Source organism: Tiliqua scincoides, chromosome 10, assembly GCF_035046505.1.
Source record: "Tiliqua scincoides isolate rTilSci1 chromosome 10, rTilSci1.hap2, whole genome shotgun sequence".
Classification (NCBI taxonomy): Eukaryota; Metazoa; Chordata; class Lepidosauria; order Squamata; family Scincidae; genus Tiliqua; species Tiliqua scincoides.
This window is the reverse complement of record NC_089830.1, coordinates 16,840,695-16,867,770: the sequence shown is the minus strand read 5'-3', so window position 1 is coordinate 16,867,770 and position 27,076 is coordinate 16,840,695. Positions and strand designations below refer to the sequence as shown.

The following is a 27,076-nucleotide window of genomic DNA, read 5'->3' as shown; positions in this document are numbered from 1 at the left end:
AACACTAAGGCTTTGCACGTTTGGGCTGCAATCTGATACACACTTTCCAGGGAGTAAGCCTCAGTGAACACAATGGGACTATTTCTGCGTTCGCATGTATAGGATCCTGTCTGAGGCATGTGTTTACCATTTCAGTTTTGGTCGTTTCCCAACCGCTGTCACTGTATTTATTTGTCTGCTTCAGAGATTTATAGCTCACCCTTCCTCATAAAATGAGCCCAGATTTCAGAACATTAAATAACGCATGAACTGTCTCATTATGAAGAGAGGCAACAGAACACAGTATTCAAACAGCTGCATAAAAAGACCATATTTTCACTGATTCAAAACAACTGTTTGAAGGTCTTGCAAAAGACAGATGACTTCAAGAACCTTCTGCAGACAGGGAGAGAGGGAGCCTCTTGTAGCTCCCTGAAGGGAGAGTTCTAATGTTGTGGGGCTACCACCAAAAAGGTTGGGTTTGGAGGGGCTCCCACCAACAGCAGGGTTGAGGAAGTGAATGTGTTTCTTACCTCTTCTTGCGACAGAGAAAAACCAGCAGCAAGAGGAAAGAGGAGATGAGCACAGCCCCCCCAATCAACAGCATCACCAGGAATGGGGGTCCTGGGAGGGAAAAGGGAGTAAATTCAGCAAAAGCTCTTGGACACCAACTGTGCATTTGGGCTGGACCACAGAACTGGGTCCACCATTAAGTTAGAGAATGCGGTTGAACAGGCAAAGATGTCTTGTACTGTGTGAGCCTATTGGTCTCTCTAGCTCAATATTGACTGACAGGCTTTCACACAAGGTGTTGTGACACCAACGTTAGGAGGCATGGGGGAGGAGCTAACCAGGCCAGGAAACATGGCAGCACCAACTCTAGAGTAGCCTGACCCACACCCCAATAAGAGCTGGGCATGTCAGTGGAGATCTCCTGTGACTGGATCTATGTCTCCTGTGTTTGAGCCTCTGGATGGACAGGCTTCCTCTGCACCAGCATCCTTACACTCAGCACTGCTCAATTCTTCTGACAGTGTACCAGGAAGGAAGTATCTGAGAGGTGAAGGAGTGGCCTGGTTCCTGATTTAGATCCCAATCCTAGACATGTCTACTCAGAAGTAAGTTCCATTAGAGTCAATGGGGCTTACTCCCAGGAAAATGTGGATATGATTGGGCTATTTGCCCTTTAAAGGAAATTGTCAGGGATTCCACAGGCTGTAGGCTCATCAGGAAAGGAGGTGGAACCTGGGAAGGGCTATCAACCAAGAGAAGTACTTAAGAATTCAGTTGAGCCTTGCAGTGCTGGAGCAGGTAGTCTATGCTGAACTAACCAAGGTCCTCTAGTTGTAGCTGTCTACAGTAGGCCTGTTTTCTTCATCTTCAGACATCACTGTGGGCTTATAGTCAGGACAGGAGTGATTTGGAGATGCTGGGGACTAAACTTGGGGCCTGCGCCATGCAAAAGCATGCATTTTTGCCACTGAGCTACCACCTATCCAGGGGATCAATGTGCCCTTTTGGTGTCCTTTTAGTGGTTTTGTTGTTAGATAGAGGAAAAGGTTGCATACTATGAAGATAGGATGGGTAAGGGTGAACATAGCTGTAGATAACAGTGGTTGAATTTGTCTCCCCCCCTCCACCACTCTATGTACATACTGGCAAAGGAAGACCCACAGCTCAAGAGTCTTTAGCTCCAAGTTTTATCAATGAGTAATGAGTTCAATGAGTAAAAAGTGACTTTGAGAATCTTCTTGAAAAAGAAAGATCAGTAAGACCAATATAATTGATCTGGGAGGGAAAGATGGTGGTGGTTAACTTCCACACTAGTCCTTCTTTGCTCACTTTTTACAGGAAACCAACTGCGGGAAACCACATTATTACATTACATTCCCATATTTTTTCTTTTGTCCTCCTGTGCTGCTTTTTTCTGATCTGTAATGTGTGCAATATAATTCAATTAAAGTGTAGATTAGCACAGTGCTGTTGTGGCTTTTGAGGGCTACTATGTCTTTAACTAAAAGCTTCACTTCTAAGTTCTGCCCCTTTAACTGATTTTATCCACACTTAATATATGTATATTGGAACTAATAGCATCATCTTCTAATAGCAGTGTTGGGTAGGGTAGGATTTAAATCTGGGGGGAAAGTACAAGGTGAAAGGGGTTAAATACCCTTCCCCTGTGCTGCACCCAATCACAATTGGATACTCCCCTCCAAAGCTGCTTTAAATTAAAAAGCCGGGAGATCTAATCACAGGCAGCCTGCTTCATGTCTATTTTGGATCTTGTCATATCTGGATCATCCATTAAGACCACAAGCAGCCAACGGAGATCTTCCAGGAAAGACCTGAGAAGAGGCTATAAAGAAGACAACAAGGACGGACAGGGCCAGCAAAGGAAGCACCACTGGCTCAGTTTCACTGAGTTTCACTCAGTTCTTCACGGCAGGAGAAATGAAGCACTGATACGAACTGCCAAACAGGAAAAGGAACTCATCAGCACATGGGTGTTTGACTAGGCAGAGGATATAGGAAGGGTTTCCAAGCAGGAAGATGCTACTGTAGTGTTTGAACAGGATGTTCCTGCACCTGCTGTGAACACAGTAGCAGAGCCAGTTCAAGACCAGCCAAGGCCATCATTCCTGCCAGCTTATCACATCGTCCCTGTCTTCGTACACATCTGTGATTAAGGCTACAATCCTATGCACACTTTCCTGGGAGTGTCTAATTGAACACAAAGGGACTTACTGCTGCGTAGACATGTATAGGATTACATAACAAATAAACACACATTCTTCCTCTCTCTCTCCCCCTTCCTCCATTTCCGTTTCACTCTTCTGTGTCCTTATAGCATGCTTTGGGGATTATAAGCTCGTGGGACAGAGACTTGTTCTCGGGTAATTTGAAAACCCTGCATTGGTGGGGATATTTGTTTATTTTTCACATTTTTATACCTCCCTATGGTGTACATACTTCCTTCCCTCCTTTTGTCATCACAACAACCCTGTGAGGTAGGTGAGGCTGAGAGATAGTGACTGGCCCAAGGTCACCCAGGAAGCCAAGTGGAGATTTGAACCTGGATCTTCCAAGTCGAGGTCCAACTCCCAAACCACTACACCATCCTTACCTGGATATATAAATAGTACATCACATCTTTGAATATCAATTGCCTAAGGCAAGTCTTCAGCTTATGAAGGGTTGGGAGCTACCTCAAACCCAACCTGCAACATGAGACCTTGCTTTGAGAACCAGCGGGTGAGAGGGATGGATGAGTGAAGGACAATGGTTCTGCTTCCTTCTCATTTTCCTCCTCTTCTCCTGCCTGGGGTCAGCCAATACGTGTGACGTTACTGTGTCATTTTGATCTGTCTTTTCTTCCAAGTCAGTTGGAAGGCGAGGAGTGGCACACTAACTGTGTGCACTCAGTTTTGAGAGATGGGGGAGGGGGAAGAGAAAGAGGCAGAAAGGCAAGATAGAGCAGGGAAATGCAAGCAGATGAGTGGGAGATCAAGGGAGCCTGTTGAAGGTTGGGGGGGGCTGGACCAAAGCAACCCCACCAAACCCCAAGTAGAGAGTTGTACAGACCAGGTAGAGGTGGGATTTACCTTCTCTAAGACCCCAGCATTGGCTACAGTTCAAACTGTCCAGGCTTGAGCCACAGAACACAGCTGCCAGAATCCACCTGAGGTCCAGACGTGACCCACTTCTGCATCCTGACCTGTCTCTTGAAGTTCTCCGGTCTAAGTGATGCCAGAAGGGAGCTTTCAACCATGCTTGCAAACTGCAAGACTTGGGCAGCAATCTGATATGCGCTTACCTGGGGTAAGTCCCGCTGAATCAGTGGGGTTTATTTCCGAGCAGCTGCACACAGAATTGCACCGTTGGGGAAGCTTTGAAGCTCCACGCTGTGTTGGTGAGCTGTTCTTATCACGTGCACCCATCAGATGAAATGCACTGATGTGTGCACGAGCATGGGCACATGCAGACACAGGCTCCAATGGCTCATGGGAGGTCTAAAACATATAATGTGGCAAGCAGCACCCCCACTCCACCACCAGTGTCAGAGGCACCAGAAAAAATCCTTCCACCCTGTTGTGACCAAGAAGCTGGGAAACACAAACCTGTTTTTTCTGGGTTGATGACTATTCCAGGAACTGGAGTGAAAATGGCAGGACTGCTGGTCAGGATGGGGAGCTCTTTGGGGGCACTGCGGACTGCAATGAGAAAAGTATCATGAAGGTTCTTTAACATACCACTCCTCCGGCACAGTCTCTAATCCCAGGCCTTACCCCAAAGAGTTTACAGACTGCTCATCTCCATCTTTCCCCTCTTCTCTCTGTCCATTTTGCTTCTTTCCTCTCCATTAGTCTTCCTGCTTCTCATGTTCTTATATGTAGCATATAGGAGTTCTAAAACCCCCTTCACTAGTACAGCTGCTCAACTCAAAATCAGGCCCCCCCCCAAAGAGGGCAATCAAGACCTTTTGCATCCCAAGCATGGGACTCTCCCTAACATATATGCAACCCATGTGTTAATCCCCTTACGCAGCAGTCCTATACAGATTCCTCAGAAACAAGTCCCATTATATTCAATGGAGCTTACTGCCAGGAATGTACGCACAGGATTGCAAACTTATAATGGCTACAAGTTAATCCAGTCTGACTAAAGGAAGAGGGTCTGGCTGGATCAGTTGACGGACAAGTCTCAATCCAAATGGATAGCCTGTCTATGTTCCTTATGGTCCTTACTTCCACTGTCGCTATATGGGCGCACAGCCTTCTGGTGAGCGGCCTGGCATCCCAACAGTGCCACCTTCAGGGCAACCTTCTTGTTCCAGCTCAGAGGTGCGATGCGCAGGTACTGGGCCAGGATGGGAGGCATGAAAGTGTGCGAGGCTTCTTCATGGCTGTCACTGTTTCCTTCAAAGATCTGGTAGGAGGAGGAAGTAGAGACAGAAGTCAACAAGCAGAGGGTCACTACTAGTGACAATGCAAGAGGGGCATGATTTATCAATGCCTTTCTTTTGTTCTTGTCAGTGCAGGGTCAGCCCATAGATTGGTGGTGCTGGCCAGTGCCTCCCCATCCACTTCTTTTCCTCTTCCCGCTCCCTGGATTCAAAAAGGAAAAGGGGAATGGAGCAGAAGAGGAAGTGTGAAGGAGAGGAGAGTGCTAGGCTCTCATCAGGGGCACTCTAGCCCACCATTTTCCTCTCTCCCTCCACACTTCCTCTCCTGTTTTGTTCCCCTCTTCATTCCAGAGAGCAGAAGAAGAAAGTAGCAGAAATGAAATCACTGATGTTAGGCCAGCCCTACATCTTTGTTCCAGACAGTACAAAAGTTGGTTTAACATGCCCTCCTTGGGGATTGATGCTGACCTGGGCTATGCTGGTCAAGCCAGGGTAACCCTATAAAAATTAATGTTGTTAGGCCAGATTTGCAGAAGTTTAAGACAGGAGCATGCAGGTCATCATCTCAGTCCACTCTTCATCTTCACATCTCCCGTAGTCTTATTTAGTTAAGATAGTTACATCCTTCTCAACTATAAGGATTTTCACAACAACTAATGAGAATAGTAATATAAGAATAATAAGAATAGTAGTAAGAACCACCAGTGCTGAACCAGTGCCAAACCATCAGCCAACAGCCCCAACAACACATATTGACTGCCATTAAAACCCAAAAGGAATAAAGCAGTGTTTTGTTCGGTTTCCTAAAAAAAATTCCAGAGAAGGAGCTGGGTGGAGACAATTCCAGAGACTGTGCCATGCTTACTCCAAGCAGAGCTGGCCCAAGGCCTCATGATGCCCAGGCCACCTTATTTGGTGGGCAAATAAGTCTAGCTGGACTAGATGGGCCTATGGCCTGATCCAGTGGGGCTGTTCTTATGTTCCTATGATGCCCCTCTCCCTTACCCAGTGGTGCACAACCTGCTGTTTTCACTGATCCTTCTCCACTTCCTGCTCCCTGGCTTCAAAAATAAAGAAGGGAACTGAATGGAAGAAGTGCAGAAAAGAAGAGAGGCCTGGGAAAGAATATTGGAGGCACTTCCTCTTTTGCTCCTTCGCACTTCCTCTTCAGTTCCATTCCCTTTTTTCTTTTCAAATCCAGGAAGCAGGAAGAATAGCATGGGGGACGGATGGACCAGGCTTATCCTCTGGCCTCATTTTCATTTAGATTCTGTTTGCTCTTGCCTCACCTTAACCACGAATCACTGCATCCTCTGGGTCAGGGGTCGGCAACCTTTTCAGCAAAGCGGCCAAAGGTCCAGCAATGACATCATCACATCATCACTGAACTTCAGGATTGCCAAGTTCCCGGAAGTGTCTGCATGGAGATCAGCTGGGGAGGCAAAGACTCCCACCCAATTTTCCATCCCCCATTCAGGGAACGGCAGAGCCATCTGCTCAGGTTAGCACTCAGAGTCCCTGTGTGCAGTGGCACAGGGACTCCGTGGGCTCGGGCAGGTGACTCTGCCATTCCATCTTGCACACTGTAAATTGGGCAGGAGACTTTGCCTCCCAAGCCAAACTCTGCATGGGCCAGATCCAGCCCATGGGCCATAGATTGCCAACCCCTGCTCTAGGTAGACTGAGAAATTGGATCTGTCGTTTTGGCTTTGGATTTATAATAATGGCTGTGCATGGCAGGTGCTGCAATTACTAGGGAGTAAGCCTCTCTGAAGACAGTGAACTTACTTTTGAGTAAGCATGCACAGGATTACTCTGAGGGTCTCTTTCCTAACTCTTCCTAGGTCTCTGAACCTAACTTTCAGGTGTTTCAGACCCCTGTGGCCTTTAGCCTTCAACCACATCTTCAGTGTGCACTTGGCCATCCCTCTTCTCCACTTTCTGCATGATAACCAAGCCCCAACTCTCAACAGTCTCACCTTATCCTCCTTGCCATCGCTGGACTTGTAGACTTTCCAGTTCTTGCCATCTTTACTGGAGAGAATACGGTAGGATTTGACATAGTAGTTTTGTTGATGAGAAGATCCCTTTGTTATAATTCCTGGAATAGATAACAGTGACATTTGTACCTAAAAATATGTGAATGATGCATAAGTAAGACACTTAGGCCAAATTATTCCCTCAGAAGGACTTAGGCTGCAATTCTACACACACCTCCCTGGGAGTGAGTGCCACTGAACTTAATGGGGCTTACTTCTGGGTAGGCATGCATAGGATTGCACTGTTAATAATGTTTACTTTTTCTTCATTTTAAAGATTCCTTCACCCAGGTTCATAATTAACCTGTGGAACTCCTTGCCACAGGATGTTGTAATGGCACCTGGCCTAGATGTCTTTAAAAGGAGATTGGACAGTTTTATGGAGGAAAAGGCCATCACAGGCTACAAACAAGAATGCGTATATGCAACTTCCTGGTTTTAAAAGTAGGCTATCTCTGAATGCCAGATGCAAGGGAGTAGCAACAGGATATAGGTATCTTGTGTTCTCCCAGAGGCATCTGGTGGGCCACTGTTAGATACAGGATACTCTTGGCCTGATCCTGTTTGCTAATGTCCCCTCCCCAAAAAGACATTCACAGGTATTCTCTCAATATAACTATTACAACAACCCTGTAAGGTAATTATTAATATCCCCCTACAGCCGCTGAGATGGAAACTGGCTTCTGTAAGGTCATCTAGTAGCAGAGGTGAGATGTGAACCTAGGAAATCCTGATTTCAGCCTTCTAGCCCAATTACATGTCCATGTTCAATTGCTTCCACTTCCATTGGCCACTGAGATCCAATCCAGAAATGCAGGCCAACAACTTGAATGCTTAAGCCTAAGCACCAGTTTGAGAGGCGATCAGATCACCCCCTTTCCTCCCCACCCCAGTCTGTTCTCTTCCTGCATTCCACTCTGCCTCCAGCTACACTGCTTCACAATGCATCTATTTTTCGTGAGGCCAATTAACAAGCACATTCTGGGGCTTATGCACAAAAGCCGCCACTTCTCCACAAGCCTCTGGAAACAAGAAAGGGAATGTGTTGGGACACAATATTAAACTTGTTCAGAGCAATAACAGTTGTATCCAGGAGGTTACCAGGATGAGGGGTGGGGGAAGGAAGGAAAAGGAAGGAAAGACTAATAGGACTGAATGGATACAAAGAAAGGAGGGAGGGAGGGAGGAGAAGGGTATAAAGGATCATTATAGGCTCTGAGGCTGCTTAGCAATTTTCAACAGGGCAGTAGTGTCCAATGAGAAGGACTGGTTTGCCATGAAAAATTTAGTATTCAGAGCCAAACTACATGCAAGGTTAAAAACGTGTAATTTTGCCCCCATACTACAGTGAATTTTAGATCCACCCCTGAAAACTGATAGGGGTTTCATCTCTGCTCCCCTCCCATTTTTAAATGGTTGATGTCAGCACATCTTGTGGCAGTGAGTTCCACAGACATGATGCACTGTGCGAAGAAGTCCTTTTTCAGTCTTCCCTGAATCTTCTGCCAGTCAGTTTCATTGGATGACCCAGAGTTCTAGTACTACTGAGTACTTCAGTATTGAGAGGTGCTGTAGAGGAGGAGCTAGGAGACTAGACTGCAAATGGGAATTTTCCTGGTTTGAATCCTGCCTATGCTACTTGGGGGGCCCTAGGAAAGCCATTCCCTCTTTGCCTCCATATTCTCCATCTGCAATATGGTATGAATAATACTTAGAACAGTGGTGTCAAACATTAGGCCTGGGGGCCGGATGTGGCCCGCAGAAGTTTTATATCTGGTTCTCAGGCTCTCAACTGCGGAGCAATGCTAAGGAGTTACTGCTGAAAGGGTAGCCCACATGAAAATGGGGCTGTCCCATATCTTGAAATAAGAGCAAGATTTGCGTATTTTCTCGGTCATTTGCAGTTAATGAGTTCCTAAGTGAGAAAAAGTGCTTATTTTTTGTTATAATCTGTTTAATGACATCACTTCCTGCCTGATGACATCACTGTTGACCCTCAGCAGGCATCATGAATGCTAATCGGCCCTCTGTATGAAATGAGTTTGACAGAGTATTAGACTTGACAGGAACCTTGAAGAACTTCTAGTCCAACCCCTTCCTCATTGCAGGCACTTGCTAGAGCATCCCTAGTGTGTGGCTTCCCAGCCTCTCCTTAAAAACCTTCCTATGAGGAGAGTTCACAACTGCAAGAGGCAAACTGTTGCAGAGCTGGACAGCTCATGTAGTCAGGAAATTCTTCCTCATGTCTCACCTAAATCTACTTCCCTGAAGTTTCAGTCCATTGATTCTAATCCTCTCCTCAGCAACCACAGAGAGCAAGTCCTCCTCTTCTTCTGCATGACAGCCCTTCAGATGTTTGAAAAAAGCCATCACATCTACCCTCAAGTTCTCTCTTCTGCAGGCTAAACATACCAAGCTCTTTTAACTGTTCCTCATAGGTTTCCAGACCCTTCACCATTTTAATTTCCCTCCTCTGAACCCACTCCAGTGTATCAACATATTTCCTAAAATACAGTGCCCAAAACTGGACACTCTACTCCAAGTAAGGTCTGACGAGCGCAGAAAGAGTGGAATGATCACTTCCCAGGATCACTTTTCTATGTCTCTCTTACTGCAGTCCAGCATTGCATTAGCTTTTATTGCAGTTGCACCACACTGCAGGCTCCCATTCAGTTTGCTGGAAAGTCCCATCAGCGCTGGAAAGCTCAGCTGGGCCCTGATCTTCCTCTCTCTCTCCACAGAGGTGATCTCATTGCAATATGTGTCTGACTAAATTCTGACACCAATCCATCTTTTTTTGTTTGTTTGTTTTGCTCATTTTGAATCGAAGACCATTATCTGAAAAGCATCTCATTTTTCACAAAGGTTTGCCATCGGGCCCTTTTAGCCTGAGCATGTGGGCTCTCTTGACTACCCAGATCTGGGTAGATACCTTGATCCTTTTAATATGTGCTGCTGACAAGCTGCAGAAAAACCCCTACTGCTACTTATACCTCCAAGAGAGTTGTCGTAAGGACATCAAGATAATATATGTGAGCATTTTGCCCACTCAGAAAGTGCTACTAAGATGTTAAGTATTATTAGGAGAGAGGATGCAAAATGTCTCTCTGTCTACTTTCTCCACCCAAGGCATAATTTGATAAATAATTTGATAATTACTGTGCAGTGTCATTGCTAGGAGGGGTGCGAGTCACACCAGGTGACGCGCACAGGGGGTAACACTACTACTCATCAAAATTTTTAAAATCTTGGCATTTTCAAATAATACCATGATGTTATATATCAATCAATGCGTAATTTCATGCAGAATGCAATGAAACAGACCACGTTGAAATATCTCTAATCAATCAAAGGTTATAGCCAAAAAACCAGTAGGTGTGAGGTGAAGGTACATCATCACACCCACCACTCAGGGAGGTGCCCCGCCCACTGCATGGGAGGAGGTCCATCACAGGGGTGACATGCTGGCCTCCTGCACCAGGTGATGCAAACCCAAGTGACGCCACTGTTACTGTGTTCCCCAGTTAGGCAAAGAAAAAGGCTGCTGATACTTACTGACCTGTGATGTTCTTCCTTCCACCCAAGTCTATCTCCAGCCATTCGCCGGCAGAACTCTGATCTGCAACCCAGGAGGTGCCATCAGCACTGAAAGCTGCTTTCTCAGCTGTCCAGGCTTTTGTCTCCCCTGTGACGGTCTGCTCACGCCAATAGGACGAAGCGTTGAAATTGGCGATTTCCAGGGCACCATCACAGGCTGCAAAAAGAAGCAAATTAATTTTCTTTCTTGGTCTTCATGACCCGGCAAGTCACCGCGAGGCAGTCATTATGACATCACATTATGACATTATTTTCACTGAAAGCACTATGGACCGGGGATGTACTGATGCCATCAATGAATAAAAGTAAAGAAAGGAACAAATCTTGAAATTGATCAGTGAAAGAGAGAGAGATGCATTGAAGCCGATTGGTGCTCTCTGCACTGAGCTGGGTGGTCAAGAGAGCCAACCTACTCAGCTCAAAGGGTAGAATGATTATGCATGACATACCTTTGTGAAAGATGAGCCGCTTCTCAGATAAGGGTCCCCTGTTCAACAGGAAGGGAAAAAAGGAGGGATAAGTGTCAGGATCCAATTAGACACATATTGCAAGGAGACCACCTCTGCAGAGTTAGAGGAAGATCAGGGTCCAGCAGAGCTTGGGCAGCCAAAGCCTTGGGCAGCCAAAGCCTATTTTCCCAGTAGAACACACCCCTGTGAAGCCCAAGGAATCAGGGAATCCAACATCACCCAGCAGGACTCCTGTTTCACCAAGTCCCCCTTCATTACTCCAGGAATAATGGTGACATTCAGCCTGGACCAAGCTGCGCAACTGATGAGAAGTGCCCACTTGAACCAACTTCCCAGCCCATGTGCACCGACAACAGGATGGATATAGAGCCCCCCATCCAGACTAAAATAGAACAATGCAGCAAATAAACGTATGACCAAATATATGATCGGCTCTCTTTTTATCAGCTAACTTTTTATTTTATTTCCAAGCAGTTTCAATTTTGATTGAAGCGCCTCTATACACACAGAGCTGCTGTTAGCTCTGCTGGGGACAAAAATTAGGCCTGTGTTTTTCCCCAGCAGGGCTAACAACAGCTTTGGAGAGGGCAGGGGATTTAGATCTCAGAAATGGTATGGGGTACAGTTAAATCCCTTCTCCCCCAGTGCCACCTCTCTAGTCAAAAGCAGAGCATCCCCCCCTACCTACTCCTTGGAAGGGCTGCTGTGAGATTGTTTATCAGCCTTGTTGGCCACTCACCTTTTGGAGGTGAGTCCGTTGGCAAAGGTCGATTCATAGAGAGTGATTCCCTTTTTCTGAGACAGCATCACCTGTCCTCCTTGCTCGTCCACAATCACCCCAGCATGAACTGCAGCTTTGCAGAGAACTGATGTCTGAAGGAAACACAAAGAGAAAAATGATTTGAGGGCAGGTGGTGTCACTGGAAGGGGCCTTCTCAGGCACAGGCCTGTAGCCTACACCCACAGAAGGGTCCACTCAGAGACAAGAGCATCTCTAGAGCATCCTTAGAGGGTAGAGAAATATTCCTGCCTGAAACCTAGGAGAACCACCACCTCCCAGTGTTGCTAGATGAACCAAAGATCTGACTCAGTAAAAATATATTCCAGCAGAACTCAAGTTTGTATGAACAGCCCCTTCTGGCAGAGGCTATGTGCCCCTGGTCCAGCAGTTCTCCAACCTACTGACTGTTATTTGCCCTCTAAACATCAGGTACAGGAGGCAACAAGGATCTGGGCTGGGAGCACAGCATGGTGGGAGAGCTTTGATCTAGAGCCTGGCATGAGAAAGGAGGCTTTAACACTTTGCCCCACGATGGTTCCAATCAGGATTGACCTCCCCACTATGGATATTAGCCCTGGGAATGAAGCTTTCATTGATGCGCCAAACCCTTAGCTCCCTGCAGTCCCAATCCAATGTCTTTCCCCCACTCTCGCCATGTTGTATTGGCCTTGTTCTGCTTGTTCTCTTTTGTGAACAAAAAGCAAGCCTACGTTTAACTGAAAAAAGAAAGGAAAACCATCAGGGGTCAAGCACTTATGAATGTAACATGTAGTTCAGCTCAGTGGTACTCACATCTCGGTAGCCTTGGTTTGTGTTCCCCCAGATGTCTCCTGTGACTCCCTTGCAGCCTGCAGGACAAAATGCTCTACAACAGAATAACAGATAGCATCATGAGAGCTCCTTCCCCCCCCCTCCCTGCCAAGGTGGCAGCAGGTCTGGATGCCAACCAACAGAATTATTCAGCAGCTTGTTCAGGGAACTTGACAAGTCCACAGTTGGGCTGGAGATACACACTACAAAGAATGGCTCTGTCAGGCACTTGGAATGAATTGGGTCCTGTGGTCACTTGGAAGGCACCAACCCATTAGGAGTCTCCAGTGAGCTATCCCAGTGAGCTGCATGCAAAATCAAGCCCTTACATCAGGGTGCTAGCAGCTGCATCAGGTAGTAACAATGATGCTGGAGGGGATCCTTTATACGGCTGAGAAATACTGTGCAAGGAATTTGTTTTAGTCAAATGGCAAAGCATGAGAGCAGGGCTGGCCATAGAAGCTGTGGGGCCCAACTGGAAACATATTTTGGCAGGCCCCATGTTCACAGCCAAGGTCTGTAGAATCTTAGGGTGCAATCCTAACCCACTTTCCAGCACTGGCATAGCTGTGCCAGTGGGGCATGTGCTGCATCCTGCAGCTGGGCGACATGCGTGGAGGCCTCCTAAAGGTAAGGGAATGTTTGCTCCCTTACCTTGGAGCTGCACTGCCCTTATGTCGGCGCTGGAAAGTGGGTTAGGATTGCGCCCTTAGAGATATAAATAAAACGCATTACAGTTGGCCCTTCTTACTTGTGGGTTCGGTACCCACTGGATTTGACTCAACTTCCAGCTGACTCAACTGCAGCTGGATTTGACTCAGCTGCATCTGGAAGGCCTTAAAGGCTTCCTAGACGTGACCAGATGTGACTTCTGATCATGACTAAGAGGTGTTCTGAGGTGATGCTTGCCCTCCCCGGGTCTCAGAAAGCCAAAACCAGAAGTGCCTTCCAGGTGCCTCCAGGAAGCTTTCTGAGGTCCAGGGAGGCCAAGAGTGGCTTCTCCGCAACTCAGAACACCTTCTGGACATGACTGAAAGGCATTTCTAGTTGCATCTGGGAGGTCCTTGAGGCCCTCCCCATGGATTCCATTATCCATAGATATTGGTATATGTTGGCGGTCTGGGAACAGGTCCCCTGTGAATCTCGAGGGCCAACTGCATAGACTTTATATCTCTATGGCCGAAAGGAAAGCAATCAAAATTGTGAGCTTAAAAAGTGCATGTGAATTAATGGACCAAATGGATCTACTGTAAGCACATTTTAAGCCATTTCTGCCTCATGTTGCAGGGAGTGGTGGAGATAAATGGATGGATGGAGGTTTGTGAATGTGTTTGTTTTATAACTCTTGTAATTATCATACTTTAGTGCAGCGATTTTCAACTGCTGTGCCATACTGCATGGCAAATGGTCTGCAGGTGTGCCATGAGGCTTTGTGGGGGGGTGTCATATATTGATGATACATCACCATAAGGTGATGTGAGTCCCCGGCCGGCAGTGCACCCTATCTTGTCAATTGTCAAAAAAATTGATAGTGTGCCTTGATAATTTTCGTGCCTTCTAAAGTGTGCCATGAGATGAAAAAGATTTAAAATGGCTACTTTAGCGGGATAGTAAATAGTGGTTGTAGGAGACACCTACCTGATTTGTTCGGTGTAGTAATGGATTCCCTTCTGCAAGCAGGAAATCAAATCTAAAAGACAGCAGGGGAGAGACCCAGGGTTGGTGCCAGAGAGCTCTAGGTCCTTGGACAAGGGATCTACCTGGACCCCTACTTGCCACTCTCCCCATCACTCCTAGTCCCAGCCTTCTGGGAGCTTGACTTGGTTTGGCCTAGCACGGGGCAGGCAGACTTCCCCCCATCCCATCCTCTCCACCAAGTCTTAAGAATACAGGCATGTGCTGCTTAACAATGGACCGCATAATGACGGACCTAATATATGATGGTGGCCATAGCACAACAAAGAGGTTCTTAATGAGGCAATCAAGTCTCTCATAGCCTGCAGCAGAGTGTTTACACAACAGAGAGGCTCTGAATGCAAAGAAGTGGCAGTCTATCTTCAGTAGCCTGTACAGTCAGCAGGTGTCTGGCAAGGAGTGTCTGTTTACACATCAAAGGTACTAGATTGGGTGGGATGTTCGCTTAACAACCTAACTGCATAACAGCAGGGATTGGAGAACGTATCCCCATTGTTAAGTGGCGCACACCTGTATAAGAACATAAAAAAAGCTGGATCAGGCCAACGGCCCATCTAGTTCAGTTTCTTGTATCCCACAGTGGCCCACCAGATGCCATCATCCCTTTTCTTAGTCACCTCTGCTGTGGCTAGTAGCATCACAGAGGGGGCTGACTCAAGATTTCTCAGTGCCTGAGATGATAAAATACCTCCACTCCCCCAGTGCCTTTTGTTCCTTAGATTCAAAAAAATAAGTCTACATTTGACTGAAAAAAAGAGAAGGAAGAGGGAAACAGCAGGAGAGGAAGTGTAGAGGAGAAAAGAGTGGTGGGTTACTCTAGCCCAAACACTGTAGTCTGTTCCATACTGCATTTTCTAACCTCTTCTGCTCTTTTTCAATTCAGGGAACGGAATGAGAAGGAGAGCCACAGGCAGGTGGGCAGGTGGAGGTAGGCGGAGGGCCTCTCAGCATGTTGGCTGAGGCAAGCATCTCAGTCACTTCATGGTTGTGCTGGCCCCAACCACCAAGATGGTGGCAGCATTCTAACCAACTCAGAGGGTAGCACCACACCAGGCCAAGATTAGTGGACTACTCTTTTTGTCTCCTCTCCTGCTTTTACGTGGCTGCCACTGCTGGCCACAGCGTTGCTTCCACAAGTCACCAACACAGCACCAAAGAGCAGAGTCGGTGTGGCAGGAACGGCAGGATAAAGGGTTGGGGGATGAGTACCTGGGGAATGGGGGTGGGCAGTATGCACCCCCCCCCTCCAGATGCCAAATGTCAGGATGCAAGCACCTTTCAACAGCTTTGGGAAGCAAATCCAGCTCTTTGGTCCAAGAACACTGAACTTTATCTTGCCCACTTTCTACTAGGTTCTTGTATAAGCTGTGCCCTTTGTGAGCTCCATAGTTGAGAGCTGCCCATCTATCAACCAATCGGACCCTAAGAACAGACTCATGAATATGAACCTTGTGAGGCCTCCCTTTGGGGGGAGGGGAGGGCCCACCCGGTCTTTCCAAGGGGGACCCCCTTGTGGAGGCCTCCAAACAGTTCACCAGAAGAAGGGGGGGTTGTGTCACCCAGTTCCCCCTCTTTGGGTTGGCAGCATTCACCAGTCAGGAGCAGGGGCTGCTAGCAGCAGGTCCTCCTGCCTGCTCTTCTGACTCCCCACTGCCTTGTCATCCCTGGCCTCCAGGTTTATGTAGGGCAGACCCCTCCCCTTTGGCCCCTTCCCTTCCCTCACAGGGATGGTACAGAAAGGGTCTGTCTCTGGGACTGCCCTCCCCTGGGATGACCAGCACTCCTCCCCTTCCTCTCTCTGTTTCCCTCCCACCTCCTCTCACCTGGAGCTGCCAGGGTTGTTCCTGAGAGGGCTGCTGCCTCTGCTCTGGTCTCTGCCTTTGGGGGTTGGGCTGGCCTTGCCCACCTGGGTCCTGTAGCTCTGCAGATGACGTCGGGAGGTCCAGTTGTGGGCCCCCGACGTCATAGCCAGGTGCCCTGCCCGGCAAGGCAGGTCCCGGCTGGCTGGGTGAGGGAGTGCTCCCCTTTTCCCCCGAGGCAGGGGAGGGGTGACTGCCCAGCAGCCGAATGGCCTGCATCCTGTCTCCCCCCTCCTTCCTCCAAGGCAGAGGGATAAGCGGGGGGGTTCAGCGCGCCATGTTCTTCTGCTGCGCTTTGCCGCCTACAGGAGTGCCCCAGCAGCCTATGGGGAGGTGGGCCCATGTTCCACCGGCTTCCTCCCTGATCCTCTGGCCCAGAAGCCTTCTCCCTGGGTAAGTTGGGGACTTGTGGGAGGAGGGGAACCCTGACAAACCTATCCATATGAGTATTTCAAGTGTTTCAGAACTGGTTCAAAGTGGTACCCAACCACTTTTTTTTACAGTTAGTACTTGAACCAGAGATTAAAAAAGAAAAAAGAAAAACAGAGGAGCAAACTGCTACTTCAGGCAAGCATGGAATTGACTGGAGGGTAATTTAGATTCCAGAATGCAGCCTGTCACAATGGAGAGACAGCGGGTGCTGTTTCTCCCACTCAGAGAAGCATCAAGAGATCCGAAGTCCAAGCTTCCCGTCATTCCTTTTCAACCGCCTCCTCTCACAATTCCACCCACAAATCACAAAGGACTGAAGAGGGGGGGGGGGAAATGACTCATGAATTTTTGTGGTATGAACCCAATTAATGACTGATGCCTGAACCCTTCAAAAGCTGCAGATGCTCCCCTGGGAATTCTGCCCACAACAGAATCAAAGCCCAAGGCTGGATTCTCATTTATGTAAAGGCTCGTTTGTACCATTTTGGAGCTGCATTAGCTCTTGCCCCATAAGCTCTTGCTGTCCTTCGCCGTGGGAGGGAGGACAGGCCCAAGACCTCCTGTCTCACCCCCTACCTAGCAGCAGATCAGCCAACACTTACTTTGTTGTCCCTTCCACTTCCTGGATTTGAAAAGAGGGGAACGGAAGAGAAGAGGAAGTGTGAAGGAGAGGTGTGTGTGTGTTACACTACAGACACTCTAGCCAAGCACTTTCCTCCCTATGTCCAGCTCCGCTTCTTTCTTCTGTTTTGAATCCAGGGATCCAGCAGGACAGGGGTGAGTGGGTGGCAGCAAGTGGGAGGTACCCTTGCCTATCCATGACCTGAGGCAACTGCCTCAGTTGGCCTCATGGGTGGGCCACCTGGGAAGGCAATATCCTCCATTGGAAAAGGTTCCCAGCTATCATTCAATTATAAACATATGACATCTTGAGAGAGAAAACAGTACCAAATGGGAACAAAGTTTCCACTGCAGAAGACTGGAAGGTACGGCATTTAGGATTATTAGGGGGTGGGGCAGCAAGAGAGCACCAGCCTGCCTTCCTGCTCCTGCATGCGGCATGAGAGCACCTGCTGTTGCCTGGCTTGACCGCCTGCCAGCCCCATCTGCTCACCTCCAGCACTGCCTCACTCAGCCTCACTGTTCTCCTGCGTGCAGTGGAACCGCGATCCTTACCTGACCGGTTGCCCCTGGCGTAAGAAAGCAGGAAACCCCGTCCCGAGCGATGGGTCGTGCTGTTGAACAAGACGGTTACTGAGCTGGAGTTTAGCACCAAGACTGTGCGTGGCAGAATCGAGTTGCTGCAGTATGGGCCTGGAGAGAAAGAGAGAGAGAGCAGATCCCTGGACTGCAGTGCTCAGGAAGCACGAGTTGTCTTCATCAGATGGGCAGCAGAGAATCGCCCCAACCCAAGGGCCAAAACAGTGATGACACATCATTCCCTCCCATGGTTGGATGGTTTTAAAAAAAACGTTTAAAGCACATATGGAAAGGTATTCTGATGTTTGTGAACGCACCAACATTGTGGGAGAGGAAGTTTAACTTTTTCCCCGCACCCCATTTATCCTGTCTAAATACCCCACAATTGCTTTTAACTCAATGGGAAACAACCAAGGTACAGGGCCGGACCCAGGAGTGGTGGACCCCGATGTGGAGCATTCACACAGGGCCTTCCTCCCCATGGCCCACTCACCAGGCAGCTGCGGCAACGCAGCTGTGGCAAGCCAGACACCTGTGGCTTTCCCACGTGCAAAGTGCGGGACCCCACAATAGTTAGTGTCATCATATCACTGCCAACTGCTTCTGGAGAGGCCCATAAATAGACTCGGGGGCAGTGGGTCCCAGTGGGTCTAAAAGAGCCTACGCTGTGCTCACTGCACTGCCCTCCCAGGCTGGGGGGGATGCTGAGATGCTAACTGTGATAGTAGGCAACCTGCCCACCGCACCAGTGCAAGGCCCTCCAAAGCGCAGTTTGAAGAAATTGGGCAAATCACCCCGTGCTTGTATGATATCTATATCCCCCCTCCCATGTGTGTATACATGCATCTCATTTAGACTGAGAAAAAAAGTGCAGGGGAAAAAGATCTAAACACCCTCTCTAGAGCCACTGCTCTGCTAACAAACGGAGCTCCTCCCACAAACATTCTGACTTTAAAATATATATTTCAAGTCAGATCATGGTTCTCCCACATGGCATCTGCTATGGACCTGGAGAGCTGCTGTAGCCTAGTTCACTCTCATGTCTAGCCCAGAGGAGAAGATTGTGTCACATGCCATGATATCCCCCGTGGGTCAACTGCACCCCCAGAAAGGGATCTGTCCATTTGTTCTCCTCATATGTTCAGTGAGCCTACAGAAGGGGTTCTTCAGCATCACGATCCTCTTCTGCTTGGCTCCAAAGAACTCCAAAAATAAATCCTTTATGCTTTCAGCCCATTTAATCCAAATTAATTTGCAATCTCCCTCTGCCTGTTAAGACGGCAGCTTAACAAACTGCGTTTGCTTGGCGTTTTATGGGGAGGGTCTGCTTAGTGTTCAGTCTGCGAAAGGGCAGATTTGCCCATCACCGTCTCCCCTTCCCCCAGCCCCCAGCTGTCATTTCGGCCTATAAGCCAAGAACCAAAAAACCCATTTTAATCTACTCTGCTTCTGCTCTGGCTTTGACTTAAAAGAAACCCAATGAACTGATGTTGAAAAGCCCCTTTATGGTTGAAAATACTTTCTTCTTTTTTTAAAAAACAAACCCTTAAAAGAAAAGCAGCCAGTGCTTTGAACCAATCATATAATATCCATGAAGAAGGGCAGCCTGAATGAATAAAGCAGTTGGGGCAGAATTCATATTGGGATTACTGAGCTCAAGCAATAATGCAGCCCTTGGATTCAGCCACACATGGATTTGCGCAGGCCCGTCTGCTGATGGGGCTGGGTGAAGCAAATGCTTTGAATGGCAGAGGCAGTGGGAGCCCTATGGGTCTCTGCCACCAAGCTGCCCACCTTCTCCTCTGTTGGCCAGCTGATTTCTCATGTAGTGCCAGGGGCTTGAGTCAGCTGCCCCTTCTCTTCTTCTGAAAATGAAGTGAGAAGTAGAATGTTGGGGGCTAGAGTGTCTCCAAACAGACACTCTAAGCTACCACCATTCTACTCTTCTCACTTGCTCTTCTGCTCCCCAGGCTCTGCCAAGGGAAGTGGAATGAGGCAGTGAAAGCCACCGCTGCTGGGGAGGAAAAGGGGTAAGAGTTTGCATGTGGCCCCAGTGGGGGGGGGGGCATGCTTGATTGGCTGTGTTAACAAGCAGCCTGAGTTGAGCCAGCAGTGAGCTAAGCTGGATGACAAACCAAATGTCTGGTTATTTTAGATTGCGCTGGTCTGTGTTTATGCCCTGAAACTTCCAAACAGAGTGCTTGCTTGCTTGTTTGTTGGCAACAGCCTGTCCCCAGTTACACACAGAAGAGTTTTTGTCTCTGTTATTAAGAAGGGAAGGAAAGAAGGAACAAAGTTGGCCCCAAACTTCTCAGTGTTTGACACAGCACACCCCATAAACCACCCCCGTGAGGTGGCACATCCAGTAGCATAGCCACGGGGGGGGGTTCGCACAGTAAGTGTTGCAGGAGCCACAACACACTGTTGAAGTGCCCCTTGCCACTCGCCATTGGAGCAGCGATGGCAACATGCAGGCACTTGTCAAAATGTGAGCGCCTGTGCATTGCTGTCACTGCCCCAACTGCTCTGATGGTTGGTGAGAGGGGCCGTTTACATGACATGTTGTGGCACCTGCAATACTTACCACGACTCCCCCCTCTGGCTACGCTACTGGGCACATCAACCACTGCCTGTGCTGTTCCTTTTCCTCTTCTTGGTCTGTGGTTTAGGAAAGGAGGAGGTGAACAGAGCAGAAAAGGAAGCATTAGAGGTGAAGAGTCTCTCCAAAGCTGTAGCCCACTACTCATTCTCATTTCCTCCGCACTTCCTTCCACTCCATTCACCTTTTCCTTTTCTAATCCAGGGAGCAAGACAAGGAGGAACAACAGTGGAAGCCAACGGATGGACAGAAGTGGTCACCCTCCACCAATCTGCCTCCTGACAGAGCTGGCCAAAAGGAATGAGAGCGGAAGGCACCACCCTTTGGGGGGGGGGGTGCAGCTAAGTGGGGCAGATTATAGCACAATCCTGGAATGAATGAGGGCTGGTGCAAGAGTGTTGCAAGCGTGCCCCAAGTCATGTTTACACTTCCGGGAGAGTCAGCTGGGCCAGTGCGAGATTGTGCACCAGCCAGCGGAGGCCACATCTGGCCTTCACGCTGGCCTGAGCAGGTAAGGTTGTGAAGCCTGGGGAGGATGGCACGGGGGCTTGGGAAGGGGAGGGCGTTTCGGGGCAGGGGGAAGGTGGACCAGGCACGGGAGAGGGGTGGAACCAGCCTCCAGCACTTAGGCCCATCCTAAGCCCCTTCCTGAGCAGCCTGGCATTACACTGGGCTGCTCAATCTGCTCCAGTGATTTTGCTGGCACAGATCCAAATAGTCTCATTGTGGTGGCTGGGGCATTACTCGGGGTAAGGGGACATGTCCCCTTACTTTGAGTTGCACTTCTTCTACCTTCTCACCTGTGCTGGACCTGTCGCAGGCCTGTTGGCCTGCCTATTCCAGTCCAGGTTAGGACTGGGCTGCAGTTGTTTAGCATTTCGAAGGTCCCAGGTTAAATCCCTGGATTCTCCAGGTAGGGCTGGGCAAGTCTCCTCTCAGAAGTCTTGGAGAATGGCTGTCGGTCACGATAACAACGCTGAGCCAGATGGAGGAACGGTCTGATGTGCTGTAAGTCAGCTTTCTACGTTTGAAAAGTAAGTCAGCCTGTAGATGAGGGAGGACAAGGCTTTTCTTCAGAACCCTTCACTTTCCTACTCTTGAAAGCTTCTTGGCTTCTTCTGCTCCCCAATGAATCATCCCCAAAGAATCATTAACGTCTGCCTGGATGAACTTCCTTCCAGTAAAGGCTTGGATTTGGCAACGGGGTGGGAGAACAGGGCAGAAGGAGCCACCACTCTTGGATCTGGAGATGCTTCTCACTCTCTTCCGCTTTTTGTTCGGTTTGCATTATTGCCGGCTGGTGGCCTATGACGCATCTCGCACGCACCAGATGTTACACAAGCATGACCGACATTTCTGGTATGTGCCATTCCAAGCCAGGCAGGGGCCGGGAGGCTGTGTGGAAATCTGCTATTCCCAACCCACGGTGCCAAAACCCTTCACTCTGCAGACGCACCAAAATAGTCCAAACCCACTCCAAAGCCTGTAACATGATCCTGCTGCTGTATTGTTTGCGAGTGTTACTGTCAGTGCTGTTGCATCAAACCACTTGGCGGGAAAGTCCTCCTTAGGATGTGGTAAGGTTGAGCTAGAAAGCTTGACTCTTACTCTAGCACAGGGGTGTCCAAAGTTTTTGGCAGGAGGGCCACATGGTCTCTCTGTCGGGGGCCAGGGGAAAAAAGAACTAATTTACATTTAAAATTTGAATAAATTTACATAAGTTTACATAAATGAATATATTAAAGATGGAACTTATATGAATGAATGAAGGTCTTGCAGTAGCTTAAGGCCTATAAAAGGCCTTGCACAAAGCAAGGCTGGCCTTTCCTTTGCTGCTGCTGCTGCTGCATCACAGATGTGAAACAACAAGCAGTGGAGGGAACCCTCATCCACAGCTCACGTGAGATGTCAAACAGTTGTCCTCACACTGAGAGCAGTTGTGTCGGGCCAGTGTAGGCTCTAACAAATCTCCAGAGGGCCAGAGGCTCATTGGAGACTGGGGGCTCCCTGAGGGCTGCATTGAGGGGTTTGGGCACCCCTGCTCTAGCAGAACATCCAATAAGGGCTTGTGCCATTCTGCTACAGCTTGCTAGCCTGAGGCAGATGGGACCTGCTCAGAAGAAGAAAGTAAGCTCCCTGAAGATCCCAGTACCTGCTGAGACCAGGAAAAATTAGCTTCCCCTTTTAGACCTTAGACCCCACTGAAGCCAAGGACTTAGACATGTACCAAATCCTGATGCCCAAGGCAGTATGCTGAATGCCACCACCAATGAATCAATGCCACCAATGATGCTACAGTTCATCACGTCTCCTGCTCCCTGAATTTGAAAAGGAAGAGGGAAGGAGCAAAAGGAGACATGTAAAGGAGAGTAGAGTGGTGGGCTAGAGCACCCCTCCAGCCTACCACTCTCCTCTCCCCTCTTCTGCTCTTCTCTGCTCCATGCTTCTGCTCCATTCCCCTCCTTGAATACAGGCAGTGGGAGGAGAACTGGTGGAGGCCAGCAAGTGGACAGAGGCAGGCCTTCCTTGTCAGCTTGAGGCACTGAGACCCAAATCCTAACCAGCTTTTCAGCACTGGCATAGCAGTGCCAATGGGGCATGTGCTGCATCCTGCAGTTGGGTGTCACTCACAGAGGCCTCCTCAAAGTAAGGGAGTGTTTGTTCCCTTATCTTGGAGCTGCGTTGCCCTTATGTTGATGCTGGAAAGGGGGTTAGGGTTGTGCCCTGAGTCACGGAGGCATCAACCTTGGATGAACCGTCCTGTATATCCCTTGCCACATGCCTGGACTCCCTCTGTGTTACAGCAACCCCACAATCGCCTCTTGAAATCCCTAAACAAAGATGGTGAACTTGGACAGCAGCCTTGGTCTTTCAGGGGAGCACAATCCCATCTGAAACAAGGCTGTGCTCCTTCACCCAGAGTGACCAATTCGCCAGCCAATACCTCTCTTGTCTGGATTATTTATTTATTTATTTATTTATATGATTTATATCCCACCTTTCTCCTACCAGGGGTACTCAAACTTTCAACTTTAGGGATGCTGGACCTTTAACAAGTGTATAGAAGAGAGAATTTCAGCAGGTGCAACTTGACATCCCACAGATGACAAGAAAATGCTCAGCTGAAAGAAAGGGTAAATACTGAAATCATCCTTATCATAAGAACATAAGAAGAGCCCCACTGGATCAGGCCACAGGCCCATCTAGTCCAGCTTCCTGTATCTCACAACGGCCTGCCAAATGCCCCAGGGAGCACACCAGATAACAAGAGACCTCATCCTGGTGCCCTCCCTTGCATATGGCATTCTGACATAGCCCATTTCTAAAATCAGGAGGTTGTACATACACATACCCTGGGGGCTGGGGGCTAAGAATAGGCCCTCAGTTTGGCTGTACTTGTCGTAAGAGGCGACTAAACAGCCACCGGGTAGATGGGACTCATCAGCCTAGGAAGGCAGCTCATCTAAGAGAAGGAAACTCTGACCTCAAACCTCCACTGCCTTGTGGCTACATCCAGTTCTGCAAAAGGCTTCAGGAGTCAACCTCGAGGCAAAATCAGGAGCCGGAGTCCCTTAGGCAGTTCATGGCTGAACACAGTCATGTTCTGGCAACTCCTGCGACGCCGCTGGAACCAACCGTATTGGTTTCTGCCTTTCCATTGGACCATTCCAGCGATGTGGAGAGGGGGGGATTTGCTGCATGGGTAACAGCCTATCCTCCATACCTTCTTTACCCAGGCTTCGCGCACTGGAGAGGACACTCCAACTTCACCATACGGCGTCGGCACAACACGGGAAGCAGAGGTTTACCGGTTATAAGTCTTTGCTCGATTGGCGTAGAGCATGACGCCAGGGGCTGCTTCCGACGGTGGGAGAGATCATTGCATCTCATTGGGCAGCTACCGCCCGCCTTAAGCTGGGCAGTCCCCAGCCAGTAAGGTGTTGCCTCGCCACGGTCCGTTAACCTCATGGGGTGCGTGGGGTTTAGGGTGAAAACCGACAAGTGGATCGACAACTCTGCACCATGCAACAGAAAACAGAAAACTACTGCCCTAAAGCTGGGCACCTGGAACGTTAGGACAATGACACCTGGCTTCTCTGATGACCTGCAAGAAATAGACGATGCACGCAAAACAGCTGTCATCGACATGGAGCTGAGCAGACTGCAGATGGACATCGTCGCCCTTCAAGAGACTAGGCTGCCAGATTCCGGATCTGTCAAGGAGAGAAATTTCTCATTTTTCTGGCAGGGAAAACCACCAAACGAAACCAGGGAGCATGGCGTTGGCTTTGCGGTCAGAAATACCCTGCTGAAATCCATCATCCCACCTACTGTGGGAAGTGAAAGAATTTTGTCCCTGCAGCTCCAGTCATCAGCAGGACCTATCACTCTCATCAGTGCTTATGCACCGACTCTGTCGTCTCCAGCAGAAGCCAAAGACAAATTCTATGATGACCTGGCCACCACTGTCAAGAAAATCCCTGTAAAAGAGCCATTGTTCATCCTCAGCGATTTCAATGCTAGAGTTGGTGCTGATAACAGTTCATGGCCCACTTGCTTAGGTCAGTTTGGCACTGGGAGGATGAACGAAAATGGCCAACGCCTGCTAGAGTTTTGCTGTCATCACGGTCTCTGTGTCAGCAACACGTTCTTCAACACAAAGCCCCAACATAGAGTCTCTTGGAGACATCCAAGATCAAAGCACTGGCACCAGCTCGACCTGATCCTCACCAGACGCTCCAGCCTTCCCAGCATCAAGATCACACGCAGTTATCATGGTGCTGCCTGCGACACTGACCACTCCCTGGTGTGCAGCAGAGTGAAACTGCAAACAAAGCGACTGTATCACACGAAAAAGGAAGGAAGGCCTCGCATTGATACCAGCAAGACCCGGGATCAGAGAAAAGTGGAAGAATTTGCACAAGCGCTTGAGGAATCTCTTCCAGGCCCGGCTGACGCAAACGCATCCAACAGATGGGAACATTTCAAGAATACCGTTTACAACACCGCCTTGTCCATATTCGGCAAGAAGACCAACAAGGCGGCAGACTGGTTTGAAGCCCACTCTGAGGAGTTGACACCAGTCATTGAGGAAAAGAGGAGAGCTCAAGCAGCATACAAGGCCTGACCCGGTGAGTGCAACCTGCAGGTCCTCCGAACTGCTCGCAGCAAAGTCCAACAGACTGCCAGGAGATGTGCTAACGACTACTGGCTCCAGCTCTGTTCCGAGATACAGATAGCAGCTGACACGGGCAACATCAAGGGGATGTATGATGGTATCAAGCAGGCCCTAGGTCCAACACAGAAGAAAATTGCCCCTCTGAAGTCTGCCACAGGCGAGGTCATCCAGGATCGGGCGCAGCAGATGGAACGCTGGGTGCAGCACTACTCTGAGCTATATTCCAGAGAAAATGTAGTCACCGAAGAAGCACTGAACAACATTGAGTGCCTGCCTGTGCTGGAAGAGCTTGACAGTGAACCAACCCTAGAAGAACTTCACGTGGCCCTGGACTCCCTTGCCTTTGGCAAGGCACCTGGAAAAGACAGCATCCCTGCTGAAGTCCTAAAATGCTGCAAAGAGATCATCGTCACTGAGCTGCATGAAATCCTCTGTCTCTGCTGGAGAGAAGGTGGAGTACCTCAAGACATGAGGGATGCAAACATCATCACGCTGTACAAGAACAAAGGTGACAGGGGTGACTGCAACAACTACCGCGGCATCTCTCTCCTTAGCGTTGTAGGAAAGTTGTTTGCCCGAGTTGTACTAAAGAGGCTCCAGGTACTTGCAGAGAGCGTCTATCCAGAATCGCAGTGTGGATTCCGAGCCAACAGGTCCACCACTGATATGGTATTCTCCCTTAGACAACTGCAGGAGAAATGCAGGGAACAACGACAGCCACTCTTTATAGCCTTCATAGATCTCACAAAGGCTTTCGACCTGGTCAGCAGAGACGGCCTCTTCAAGATTCTCCCCAAGATTGGATGTCCACCCAGGCTCCTCAGCATCATCAGATCTTTCCACAAGGACATGAAGGGCACTGTTGTCTTCGATGGCTCCACATCAGACCCTTTTGACATCCGAAGCGGAGTGAAGCAGGGCTGTGTTCTTGCACCAACCTTGTTTGGGATTTTCTTCGCTGTCCTACTGAAGCAGGCCTTTGGAACTGCAACAGAAGGCATCTATCTCTGGACCAGATCAGATGGAAAGCTCTTCAACCTCTCCAGACTGAGAGCAAAATCCAAAGTCCAGCTGAAATGTCTGCGTGACTTCCTCTTTGCCGACGATGCAGCTGTCACTACCCACTCTGCCAAAGATCTCCAGCAGCTCATGGATCGTTTTAGCAAGGCCTGCCAAGATTTTGGACTGACAATCAGCCTGAAGAAAACACAGGTCATGGTTCAGGATGTGGACTCACCTCCCTGCATTACAATCTCTGAGCATGAACTGGAGGTTGTCCATGACTTTGTGTACCTTGGCTCAACGATCTCCGACACTCATTCTCTCGATACCGAGCTAAACAAGCGCATCGGTAAAGCAGCTACCACGTTTTCCAGACTCACAAAGAGAGTCTGGTCCAACAAGAAGCTGACGGAACATACCAAGATCCAGGTCTACAGAGCTTGCGTCCTGAGTACACTTCTGTACTGCAGCGAGTCATGGACTCTTCGCTCACAACAGGAGAGGAAACTGAGCGCTTTCCACATGCGCTGC

General features: G+C 48.9%; 1 protein-coding gene across 1 annotated transcript in view; it reads right to left on the bottom strand.

The window, feature by feature from the left end:
• LOC136661684 (discoidin, CUB and LCCL domain-containing protein 1-like) overlaps window positions 1-27,076 on the bottom strand; it is a 49,679-nt gene that overhangs the window by 5,884 nt on the left and 16,719 nt on the right. Inside the window, exons 3-12 of the mRNA XM_066639057.1 lie at window positions 17,742-17,879; window positions 14,218-14,269; window positions 12,562-12,634; window positions 11,728-11,861; window positions 10,968-11,005; window positions 10,481-10,675; window positions 6,862-6,983; window positions 4,725-4,905; window positions 4,098-4,190; window positions 513-603 (exon numbers count right to left, since the gene is read on the bottom strand). Coding sequence (XP_066495154.1) covers window positions 513-603; window positions 4,098-4,190; window positions 4,725-4,905; window positions 6,862-6,983; window positions 10,481-10,675; window positions 10,968-11,005; window positions 11,728-11,861; window positions 12,562-12,634; window positions 14,218-14,269; window positions 17,742-17,879 — 1,117 coding nt within the window. The remainder of the gene's footprint in view (window positions 1-512; window positions 604-4,097; window positions 4,191-4,724; window positions 4,906-6,861; window positions 6,984-10,480; window positions 10,676-10,967; window positions 11,006-11,727; window positions 11,862-12,561; window positions 12,635-14,217; window positions 14,270-17,741; window positions 17,880-27,076) is intronic.